Source organism: Humulus lupulus, chromosome 2, assembly GCF_963169125.1.
Source record: "Humulus lupulus chromosome 2, drHumLupu1.1, whole genome shotgun sequence".
NCBI lineage: Eukaryota > Viridiplantae > Streptophyta > Magnoliopsida > Rosales > Cannabaceae > Humulus > Humulus lupulus.
Window position 1 is genome coordinate 60,145,054 of NC_084794.1, and position 13,380 is coordinate 60,158,433.

The 13,380-nt window shown below is 35.4% G+C and overlaps 1 protein-coding gene across 1 annotated transcript; it reads right to left on the bottom strand.

Annotated features, from left to right (window-relative positions):
• Window positions 1-3,433: 3,433 nt before the first annotated feature.
• On the bottom strand, window positions 3,434-7,570 carry LOC133817884 (LRR receptor-like serine/threonine-protein kinase RPK2). The gene is made up of 2 exons (XM_062250508.1): window positions 7,479-7,570; window positions 3,434-7,244 (listed from the first exon to the last, which is right to left on the bottom strand). The coding sequence occupies exons 1-2, from the start codon at window positions 7,528-7,530 to the stop codon at window positions 3,850-3,852; spliced, it is 3,447 nt and encodes a 1,148-aa protein (XP_062106492.1). The 5' UTR covers window positions 7,531-7,570; the 3' UTR covers window positions 3,434-3,849.
• Window positions 7,571-13,380: the final 5,810 nt, after the last annotated feature.

The window sequence follows — 13,380 nt, forward strand, 5'->3', positions numbered from 1 at the left end:
GCGTTGGTCGTTAGGTCCCCGTGCATTATCATGCCGTGGGGAACCTCGGACCGCAGAGCCTAACTCTGAGTTCCTCCTGTTACCAGGAGGATGCTGTCCTCTGTTCGGAAGGTTCGGCTCGTCGCCCCTATGGCGTCTAGGACTGCGAGGCTGATGCCCAGTCCTATTCTGCCTCTGATGCGGGGGATTGCCGCGACCAGCTTGGGATGGAGGCTATGCCTCAGGGTCCAGTGGGACATAGTCGTGGGGCACCTGAGGCTGTTTGGGCCTTTGCGGACTCGAGGGTTGGATAGGTGGGCTAGGATTAGGACCCCTTTGTGTTGGTCCATTCATAGGCTATCAGGCTGCGAGGCAGGTGCAGCCTGATTCCTTGCCAATTGTAAGGCTACCTCGAGGGCTGCCATGGCTTCGCTCTGGAGACGGTCCATCTCCGCCTGCCTTTCGCTTAACTCTACACGCTGCCATTCAATTTCTTGCTGCTGCCGCGCCATGATTTCGGCAGCACTTTCTTGGCTGGCTCTCAGATTGGCTAGCTCTTCGTGCAACGCCCCCAGAGTACTTTTTAGTGTCGCATCATCCATTTCTTCCTCCTCAAAGTCCAAATGTGGCTCATCCTCAGCCACGCTTGCAAGAGGAGGAGGAGGCGGGTTTGATGGTGCAGCGGCGGCCGCCTGCCCAGTTTTCCTTGTAGTTTTCTCCATTGGTTTTCTCAACGGTGATATACCAAGCTCTCAATGAAAGCACCAGAATGTTGACCCTGATTTTGGGCAACTGACACGGAGTCAAAATACGCTTGACGTGGATGAATGCGTTGAAAAGAACGTGATGACGAAAATAATAAGAACACGATATTTTTATAGTGGTTCGGCCCCAGGATCTAGTAATAACCTACGTCCACTTAGATTGTTATTGATGTGAGATCCAAAGGAGTGATCAAAGAACTAGGGTTCAATGAGTTTCACCAACCTCTGAAGAACAATACAATATGACTAATTTGATAACTCTAATCTCAAGTGATCTAGAAGTCAGAAAAAGAAAAAGATCCTTCTCCCTGAGCCCTCTTCTTCTATTTATAAGCTCAGGGAAGATTTACATTGATTCGTTACAGATATTATTTCCTAAATAATCGGATACTCAGGAAATCATGGGAGATAATTTCGGATTCCATCATAACTGCCTAAGATTTTCTCTGCGTATTATGCGCATACGACCAAGCTGGTCGTATAAAGAAACCGATCGCATGATACTGAATATCTTCCTGGTCGACAGTCGAGCACAGATTATGCCAAATGGCAGCCACGTGTAATTAATGTCTGCCAAGTCATTCACTTCTTGATTTTTGGGATAACAACTATATTGTTTTGTCTTGTGCTCTCACAGTAGAGGACAAGGTGAATTTTGGTGGCTGAGGTCGACGAGCCAAGGCTCTTGATAGGGGGAGGTAGCATCGCAAGTGCTGTCGACAAGCCATGGTTCTTGATGGGGGGAGGTGACACCGCAAGTGATGTCTCTGATACCGACATCTTTGGAGCTGGTGCAGTAGACACATTTCTAACACCCACATCTGCTAGACACTCGAACTATTTTAAAAAATTCTGAGACCTGCATAGTTAAAAGGAATTAAAAAAAAAGTACACCGACTACCTTAGTTTCAGTAGATAATAGGATTAGTTCATGTCAAGTACATAACTTACAAGTTTAAGTTAATTCAGAGCCACACCAGGAGAAAATTATTTAAGAAATGTTGGAATTTATATAAAGTGAAATGTTAAAAATAGAAAAAGTGTCATTTTAGTCCCACAAATAATACGAGCACCACTTATTTAAAGGTGTATATAAGGTGTAGACTCTACTCTTGGGATGTGCCCCAAGAGATACCCACTTTTGTGGGAGAGGGAGGAGACATACCATGGCTCACTTGACCACCACACAAACACACGCTGACACCGCCTGAGTGAGTTGGTTGGTGTAGTTTTACATTTTATTTTTTGGAGAAAATTTATTTAAAAAATTAAATATTATTTATTTAATTAATTAAATTAAGTCAAATAAAACGTGTTTAAATAAAAGTAAACGAGAATTTTTCTCCTCCAGATTTATTTGCACAACTCCAACTCTCCACCTACGTCTCCATTAACGCTTTTTCTTCATGTTTTATTTTTTATCCATTCTCTCCATATAATGCGATAGAACCAACGGGAGAAACACATCTTAGTTTTTTTCTAGAAAAAATAAACACAGTTTATAATATGATTTCTTAGCAATAGCGTTATTAGGGTGTTTAGTATTTTTCGTTCTTCTACAGTGCAGTGGAGGTTCGAGAAAGAAGTGTATCTCGACTGTTTTATCATAGGGACGATTGGGCTGATAGTCTGCTTGCACAATTCTGAGCAGTACCGCAAACGTCTTAAAGAGAGCAATTTAATCTGCAACTCAATCCAGTAATTCGATTCGGTAATTTCGTTACTCTTTTATTTTCTGCAGCAACAAGAAATGTGCATAAATACACACATCAATAGATACTTTTTATAAATCATATAGATAATATGTTTTTGGAAAAAGGAGAAAAAAGTAGTGCATCCATAGTGTAATATGCATGAGTGACGACAAAGATAAATAATCTAAATTGAAAAAATACAAGAAAATAAGTCATACCTTCATTGCCCGAAGGTGTAAATTTAATCCTGGAAATATAATACCTACCAATATTTCTCTAACTTTTGACAAAGCAGAAGATATAGCCTGTACTAGTAATGCCAAAAGATCAAAAAGAATTTTGCCAATCGGTACCAAAAATAGTACTAATATCAATGGCACTAGAACAGCAAACTCGGCAGAGAATGACTGCTCAAACAGATCACTCATCTTTGATACCACAGAATTCTAAGAAACAATACCATAACTGTGACGAAAACAGATTAGCTGTCCTTCTCACAGATGAGTTCACCAACATGCAAAACAAGGATTGTGACTGTTCATAAAGAAAGCCAATTAGTAACTGTCTCTTCAATGGCACCTCCAGATATAAATACCCTGTGAAACAGTACAAACCAATGGTTTCAATAGTGAGGTCCACATTTAGCAAGTTAGCTACACAAAAGGTCAGAGACAATACCCGATATATTGAGTACTGCAAGGCAGCAGGCTCATCACCAAATATTTATATATTATTATTGATGAAGATTTAAAGGAGGCACTAATATTAGATGATTGTTGTAAGTAATATGTATTCATGCTGTGTTCTTTCACAAATAATATTTGCCCTCTTTTATTAGCTGGTTGTGTAGTGTTACACCTTATAACTTTGATATTAAATTTGGGGTAATTAGCGCGATTAAAGAAACAACTGTCTTCAACATTTACTAATAAAAGAGGGTGAAGAGAAATGAGAATTTTCTGGGTTTTGAAAGATAGAAGATGCATTAAATGACAGTAATGAAAATAGCCAAATAACATTTGGCTAGACCCTCAAAATCTTTCTAATATTCATTCCTGAAATCAATCACAAAAGAGACATAAGCCGATCATGAACTTCAACTATGCTCTTCAAGAAAATATGTCTACTCTACGGTTTTATTTCACAACAAATAAAACTGATATACACGTATAAGACATGGAAACAAATATCTGCACTCTTCTGCAGATTCATCGGCAGAGACCCTAATCAAGGGAAACAACATCCAAAAAAAAAAATGGGCGAAAGAAGCCTATATTACAATGTACACGTGGGAATTAACTACAATTCAGAACTCAACCTAAGGGCAAAAGCACAAATTACAATGGCGCTCTTAATCTTCTAGTCTTCTACAAGTTACTATGTTAATTACCAGCTGGCTAACCTACCTAACATTATGGGGGTTGAAGTTGCTTTAACCGTCGCACAACTTGCCTCGTTGTGGGTCTGGTAGAGAGAGAGTCAACCGTACACACGACGGCCAAATGTAAAACTTCTACCAAATCATCATGTGGACCTGCATCCCATAACCCTGCAGTAAAGAACTCCTTCGCCCTGCCCTGCCGAAGGAGCATACAAGCCCACTGTACAATATTGAAGCCATTACCAAATGAAGAAAATGAAGGGTCCAGAGCTTTTTTGTCTGAAAGCAACTCTAGAAGTACCACACCATAACTATACACATCAGCCTTATCTGAAACACGGCAAGTCATTGCATATTCTGGAGCCACATAACCAAAAGTTCCAGCCACACCAGTGGTAGCATGGGTTTCAGAAGTGCCCAGAAGCCTGGCCAATCCAAAGTCGGATAGATAGGCATTGAACTCGTCATCGAGCAAGATATTGCTTGGCTTGACATCGCGATGCAAGACTCGAGGCACACATTGGTCATGTAGGTAGGCAAGAGCTCGGGCTATGTCCAGAGCAATCTTGTAAAGTACTCTCCACTCAACAGCCCTAGTGGACCTTTCCTGGATGAACTTTTCCAAATTACCACCAGGTAAGTAATTATATATGAGAAACATCTCAGTTTCGCTGGCATGGTAACCGATTAGGGTGACAAGATTTGGATGGCGGAGTCTTCCAAGGGTTTTGATTTCTGCATGGAACTGCTGAACTCCTTGGAACCTTCCAACTGCAAGCCGTTTTATTGCCACCAAAACTCCAGTTGAGATCTCTGCTTTGTAGGTTGCACCAAAACCTCCATTCCCAATGCAGTTGCTTGCATTAAAATTTCCAGTGGCTCGCACCACAGATTCAAAGGTCAATGGAGCATTAAAGTCTGTAAAAACTGTTACTTCCTTCCTGGTAGATCCGCGAACTTTTGACTTTGAATTCCACTTGCGGGTATAGAAGAACAAGATAATTAGAGCTATAAGCACTGAGACTATGGCTGATGCAGATGCTACGGATGCAATCTCAATTGAATTAAGACCACCATCTGCACTGCTCTGGGTTGGAACTCCAGAAGGTGAAGCAGCATATGGTTCTGAATCACCACCTCTTCCCTGAGCGTTGGAAGATGAGTCCGTGAGAGTGTACATGGGACAAGACAGTATAAATGGGTTTCCAATAGCATTATCACATTTCATCAAGTTACTATTAGATGGCAGAGACCCAGACAAGTTATTAAACGACACATTAAAGACAGAGAGAGTCGTCACATTTGCCAATCCAGAAGGAATCTGGCCTGAAAGTCTATTTTTGTCGAGCAGAAGAACACTGAGGCTTTTCAAGTTGACAAGATCTCGTGGAATCTCACCTGTGAGAGAGTTTGAAGAAAGATCCAGCACTTCCAAAGAATGCAAATGGCCCAAACTCGAAGGAATTGAGCCAGACAGATTATTACCAGCCAAAGAGAGATACTTCATAACCTTTAGCTGGTCAAGACTGTTCGGAATCTCACCATGCAACAAGTTCCAACTCAAGTTGAGGGCAAGAAGAGACAAGTTGCCAATACTAGAGGGAATAGGCCCTGCTATCTGATTCCCAGATGTATCCAGAAACTGAAGAGATCTACACATTTTTCCAATTTCAGCAGGAATCGGACCAGATAATTTGTTGTTGCTGATGTTAACAATTAGAGCATCCAACCCTTCACACTTGTCAAACAAACTAACTGGAAATGCCCCGGTGAATTTGTTTTCTCCAACAAGAAATGCGTAAACAGTTTCCCTCCCTAATCTTTCAGGTGCAATTGGCATTGAAGGTAAAATACCAGTAAAATTATTTTGCCCAAAGTTGTGAATTACTACATGCCTGCCATCTTCTTTATACAATTGCAAAAAGTTCCCATCTTGAGCTTTAGATGAAAACAAAGCTTGATAGGGTGACGATGGGTTGTCAAGTTTAAAGAATAACTCATTCAAAGAAGGAATGGGAGTGCAACTGCCATTATGAAATTCAGGAATTGAGCCAGACAAGATATTCCCACTGATATCAAACAGAGTCATACACGGAACTAGGAGACTTTCAATAAACTTGCCTGTAAGCTTGTTAGAGCTTATGTCAAGAAAGTGCAACTTCTTGCAGTGACCAAGTGCACCAGGAATTTCCCCCGTGAAAAAATTCTGAGCTAAATTGATCATTTCCAAATTGGCACAAGAACCCCAGTTGATTGGAAAGCTACCTTCCAAAGTCGCCCTCGGTGCCCAAATTATCCTCAGCTTAGGAAGGGCAGTAATTCCCTCCGGGATTGCACCTTGAAAGTAATTGAAGTCATCGTACATTTGCTCCAATGATGGGTTGTCTTCCGTATAGTTTATCTTTGAAAGCGGGTCAAACCGATTAGAAAGCACAAGAACTGATAATTCCGTACAATTTCCAAGCTCAGGTGGTATTGCACCACTGAGGCTATTTCTTGAAACATCTAATACTTGAAGCTTCTGAAGTCGACCAAGTTCAGCAGGAATACTCTCTAACAGCATATTAGTATACAGCAAGAGCGTTCGCAGTTCCCCACAATTGCCCAGAGTGTAAGGAATACCATCAATCAAGAAATTACCGGACAAATCCAGATGCTCAAGCTTCCCACAATTGTCCCCAATCTCACTCGGAATATGACCACTAAGCCGATTGTATGACAAGTAAACCCCCCTCAGCCTTCCAACAAACGCCGGAACAGTCCCATTCACACGATTCCCTGATAAATTCAATATCTCTAGACTGGTACAACTCGACAGTGAGCTCGGAATGTCCCCCTCAATCTTGTTGAAACCGAGATTAAGAACCCTTAAATTCTTATTGAACTGAATTGGCAAATTCCCATTTATTGAATTTCCCTCTAGATCAAGAACCTCCAGCTTATCCAGACCCCAAATCGCACTAGGAATTTCACCGTTAAGATCATTAAAGGGTAGTGATAAAATCCTAAGCTCAGTGAGCTTCCCAATCACAGGGCTCAACTTCCCAACCAATTTTCCTCTACTTCCTAAACAACTCCTTCTGATTCCAAACCCATAAAGAGGAAACTTAGCATAATCGAAACACGAAAAAGGGTGCGAATTACCTCCGGTGCCACGGCCAGTCCCAGTAATGTTGAGTGAAACCACGCGAGAATTAGAGTCGCACGAAACTCCAAACCACAAACAGTGGTCCGAACCGATCGCATTCCAGTTCGAGAGCAGTCCTGCCGTGTCGGAAACAGAATTCTTGAACTGAAGCAGAACCGATTTGTCAGAATCGGCGGCGGCGGCGACGCCGCCATTGGAGAAGACCCACAAAAGCAAGAGGAGCTTCAGTAAGGGCACTGGAAAAGAAGCTATTCCGCACTGAAAACGCCATTTGATCACTGAATAAAAGGAGGAGAAAGAATAAGAAGAAGAACAACCCATACCCTGAGAAACCCTTTAAAGGGTCTTCAAAACCCAATGAATCAACAAACCCCACCCTTCTCTCTTTGAGTTGCAGAGGAACAAAGATGAAATAAAAGAAAGAAAGAAAGAAAGAAAAATTAAAAGGGTTTACAAAAACCCTAACCCTAATTTTCGTCCTGAAAGTGAAGGGTAGAGAGAGAGGACTCAACTGTGTTCTTTCGAGACCAAAACGCGTTTTTCTCTCTCTTTTTTTCTCTTCATTCTTGTTCTTCGTCTTTCTTCTTTAGTTTTTTTTTTTTTATTTTTCTTTTTAAATTTTGAGCTTTAATTTCTTTTACTTTTTTTTTAAAAAAAAAAACCCAAATATTTAAGGTTTGTCGTTTACAGAGGTGGATAATGGGCCCTACTGAACATACCATGGGCCCCACTGCCGGTCAATAAATGCATCAGCCCGTCAATTTAACGGTAGGGTTTCTTCTTCTTGGTTGTTAAGCTTTTCTTTTAGACGAGATATTAATAAATAAAGATTCCTTAAAGTTTTTTTTTTTAATTTTTAATTTAAGTAAAATTTCATAAACGTGCCTATGCTATTCATAAAGGAATCCACGTGGGCTGTCTTTCGAGAAGGTGAAAGTGGGGCCCACGGCCCACCATCCTTTGTTGATGGGCTGTTTGTGTTTTTGGGTCATGCCATATTGGGTTTATGATGTCCGGATAATATCGGGGCCCGGTACACTGCAGGCTAATGGGATTAAAGTCTTGGTAGAAGCAAGCAAAAATTTGGAGAAAAAATGTATGCTTGGTAAAAAAAAATCAAAATCAAAAAGAGGAAAAGAAAATTGTTCCACTAAAATGTAATCCTTTCAGTTTTATTTCATTTAATTTTTATAAAAAGTGAATGGTCTTTCTATATTATTTTTTTCAAATTGATGAGAGGTCAAAATTACTAATTTGATCTTAAACTGTTATCTCAATTCTTACTTAAGTGATATTTTTCTCCTTGTTATTTGCCCCCTTTACTTTCAAGTTTTTTCCCCACTCTCGTTTAATCTATTATTAATTTGAGATGATACAAAAATATGTTTCTTTATCTAAATTAAAACATTCTCTGCCACAATGGCGTCTTGCTTATAATGATACAAGAATAAAGATACAATAAAACTCTTGAAATGACAAAGTTATAGAACTTTATATTATACTAGATTTTTTTTTTTAAAAAAGGAACAAAACAAATAAGTATAATAAAAACAATTTTCCTTGTTTGGTTGTGGCTTCAAAGAAACACATTTGTCTTGATTTAGTGTCTTTGGGAATTGGGATGATAGCTAAACTTGTCAAGTATATAATATAAAATAAATTATGTTTGTGAGAGGAAAAATCTAAATTGACCATAGCTAAATGGGCATAACATAAGTACCTCCAAAGTTGGACTTTTTTTAGTGGAGGGTTATTCTCTATAACCCTTTTTGATGAAGAAACTTTATACTTTATAGTGGGCATTGGGTGAGACATTACATAATTTTGGAAAGCAATGATCTTATTTTATTACTAAAAAAAAGAAAGTATATTATATTAGTAGTAGTTAGAGAAGGGGTTACTTTAGTTATTTTGTCGGCTAGCCCAACTCTGTTATTGATTTCATAATGTTTTATATTACGTGGTATAATTCAGAGTAAGATGACATGGGAGTGACGTTTTGTTTGAACTTATTATTTATCTCTTCTCTTTTAAAACTGTCTTTACCTGCCAAATATGTCATTAATTAAAGAGATTAGTTTGAATGGAATCCTCTCAATTATTAAAGCTGAATTTTTTTAGATATTTAGTCCATGTTAAGAGGAATGACAAATCATTTATTAGAGAGAAAGAGAGTTTTTATCTATGCTATTGTTAATGAAATGGTGAGGCCAATATTGGCTACATGCAATTTCTACACCATTTGAATTGAGTTCAGTAGGTTATTACTTAGAATGGAGTAAAGAGGATAAAAAAAAAACAATAGGACCATCCATTTATATATGTACAAGTAACACAGATTATTATGAATTCTAAACATAAAGAATAAGTGTTCAACTAAACTATATAATTAAAGGGTATTTGTGGTATAAATACTTAATATTTCATATTTGTTACACTTAAATACATAATTTTTTATTTTTACAAAAAAAATACCCAATGTTCAATATAAGATAAAAATAAATACCTAATTTTTTTTTCTTTGCGATAAAAGTACTTATAGTTGCTTAAACATTGCTTCTATAAGTACCTCATCTGTTAGAGTTGTTAAACATGTTGATTAACACAGGCATTTGTCTCTCTGTAATCGGTCAACTTCATAATATTTTAAATTAGAAAAATGAATTAAAAAGACATTTTAAATTAATTCAAATATAAAAAGTTTATATTTTGAGGACAAAAATACTCAGATTACGAAGTGATACATATCTGGTGAGTCAACAATCAACAACTTCAACAGAGGATGTGCTAATAAAAGCAATATTTTAGCAATTTTGAGTATTTTTGCTGCAAAGAAAAAAGATTCGGTATTTATCATTAACATATTGGATATTTTTGTCGTAAAAATAAAAAATTAGGTATTTATTTGTGACAAGTGTAAAACATTAGATATTTATGCCGCAAATACTCCTATAACTAATAAGTAATGCACAATAAAATACACTAAGTCAAGTTCGATGTCCAATAAGAAAAAGTCGAGCTCGAGATTAAGATCTTTTGGGTTAAGGAGCAAATCGAGCTCGAGGTCCATAAGGTCAAGGAGCAAATGTACTAATAACTTAATAAGATTTGTAATTTCTCAGTCTCCTCACAGCTACTTAATCACCTTACAACTTAGTAGCTTTCTGAAACTACATATCAATTTATTAGGCACATACTATTTAAACAAGTGCATTAATTAATTTTGTGGGTTCTTATATTGCACAGGAATGCTACAAATAAATATAAACTTAAACGAGTCAGATTTGGTTGGTTAGAATTTTCAAACAATAGATTTAACATTTATGATGTGAATGTATTATCTAATAAAATACCTTTTGTATATGATTTAGTTGAATAATAAAAAATATTCTGAACACATGATTATTTTGATCTTTATATAAACTATAAACATTAATTAAACTATAAATATGGAATTTGTTTTTGGCGGATAAATGGGTAAGGGAGAAAATATAGTGAAAATAATAGATATAAATTAGATTAATGCTAGTTTGAGTAAAAAATTCGAAGTAGTTGTCCATGTTTTCAGCATGTGATACGTGAGATAAATTATTGTGTGGTTTAGCTCTCTTCGGAAGCTCGAACCAAATTCTTGTCATTGCTATCACTAGAGATATGTAATTAACAACTATTATCTTCTGAGGACCTAGTCGGAAAGTGATCCTCTAAAGCCTTTCGAGTCGTGACCAACTCATCAAAATTCTAAAAGACCTCCTCCCGGAGAGGATGACAATTAACAAGTGTTGGATAGAGAGTCACTTTGGACCACATATACATATCTGACATCAATGGCTGTAGAGATCGTGCTATCAGATCTGTACAAGCGGCAAAACAGATGTGCCACGACACCGTCTGACATAGGAGAACGTGCAACTACCACCCTAACAGTGTCATTGACACTTTTTCCAATAAAGCAGTGCGCTTGACATCCTCTTATTGGGACCATCGAATATCTAATAGGGTCGTCAACCTATTTAATATATAAAATCTTCATTTATGTAATAACTAATCTCATTATGAGAACAATAATTGTAATCATCTCTTATTAATAAGCTTAATCCCATTAGCCACTTATAAATAAGATTAGGATATTACTTGTAAAAGGATCTCAACTTTCAGAATAAGCAAATACATTTTATGAATTCTAAAAGAACTTAGAGGGTGTTTGGCACCATAATTAAAAAACTGTTTTTTGTTTTTAAAAGCTAAAAACTGTTTTTTGAAAACAAGTTGAGGTGTTTGGCGTAGTTTTCAAAAAACAGTTTTTAAAAACAAAGTTATAAAAAACAGAAAATTTTGAGAACATCAAAAAGTTGTTTTTTGTTGTTCTCAAATTTTTTTTGTCTATATTTTTTTTTATGACATCACTTTTTTAATTATTATTATCTAACATCATTTATTGTCACATCATTTTCTTTGTCATTAGTTTCTCTCTCTTCACTTTCTCTCACATCACTTTCTCTCTCCTCATTTTCTCTCTCATCATTTTTTCTCTCTCCCCATTTCCTCTCTTATCACTTTCTCTCTACTTACTTCTCTCTCTCCACTTTCTTTCTCATCACATTCTCTCTCATTTTTTCTTGGATCAATTTCTCTCTTCTCATTTTCTATTTCTTCAAATTTTCTCTCCTTACTTTCTCAGTTCTTATTTTTCATTATTTTTTTTCAAATTATTTTATCTCATTATTTATTACAAACTTTTAAAATATTTTTCTCTTTGTAAATATATTTGTTAATTTTGTATTTAAATTTAAAAAAAAAAATAAAAATAAAAAATTGTTTTTAGAAAACATTAACCAAACACCTCTTGTTTTTTGAAAACTACAAAAACAGATTTTTGTTCTCAATTCTGATAACACAACTTTGAAAACAAAAAACTGAAAACAATGCCAAACAGGTCCTTAGTTTTGCAAATTTTTCATGTTCAATACACTAGGCAACAAAAGGTATCAAAAGTAATATATTTTTTTAATCTTTGTTAAAAGTATAATTTTAATAGATATAATCAAAATAGATAGAGAAATTCTGGTTTGTTTCCAAACAAAATCCAGAAATTTTTAAGCTGGGGATTAAGCGTTAGAAACGGTACAAAGTAATTAAAATATTTATATTTATTCATAAGAAAAGTAATTAGTTTAATTAGGAAGAAAATGAACAATTATGATCAATTTTTAGTTATAGATTGGGTGCCATCTATCTAATCTCATAAAGAGACTAGACAATTATATAGGTTTTGTTCATTTCATAATTCATATCTGTCGGCAAATTGTTAAACTGCTTCCACGCCTTTTGCATGCTAAAATCAGAGGATGTATGAAACGATAGGCCATCTTTTTATATCATATGGTAGGAAAACTCAAGAATGATGTTTATAGAATTTAATAATCTTTTCCGCGGACTTTTAGGTCATGTTTAGATAATATGATTGAACTAAAAAAATATAAGAGAAAAAAACATAAAATAATAAATGAATTGATATTTGCCTCCTTTCTTTTGAGTTTGCTTACAAGTTGCAGAAGCATGTAGTTTTCAAGATAATTCAACTCTGTGTATTTGCACAAAAACAAATGTGAAACTACACTTAGAGCATCTACAATGTTATCAAGGTTAAAAGTGGCTTAAGTAGCCCTATTATAATTCTTTTAATAAATCTAATCAATTAAAAAAATGAAATTTTTAAAAAAAAAATATGAAAGTAATGTTGCATTTGCTGGGCAACATTGTGTATCTTCTTTTAATAAAACAGCATCCACCTCATCCACCTACCCTACTACCTGATAAGCCATTCTCCAAGCAATTCTCATTGTAGTTGCTCTTAGATAGTTGAAACACTTTTGTGAAATATTTTGTGTTTAGGTTCAAAAAGTTGATTTTATATTAGTTAGATATCAATTTTTTTAAATTATATCATTTATATCCCTAAATGTTATTTTTATTTCTTTTTTCTTTCAAAGTACATAAATAAAATATACAAAAAAGTGAATCAATCTTTTAAAAAATTGGATCACTTAATTTTTGACAATACCAAACATGTCATTGAAAATAAAATTAAAAATATTTAATAGTTTTACAAATTAAATTAATTTTTCATTAAAAAAATTCTTACCTATATTTTTTTAATATTAATAATTGAACTATCACAAGATTATCAATATTTATCATGTACATATTTATTTTTATTTTGTATTTTTTCAATAATGTAACTTATAACAAATCATATGTGTATATGTATATACTAGATACAATCGTCGTGCATTGCACATTGTTTGTTTAGTTTTATTTATAGAATTTTTCAATTATATTTATTAAATTTGTATCACTATCATATAAATTTCAAATAAATAAACAATATTATATATAAAAGAATGAAATAGA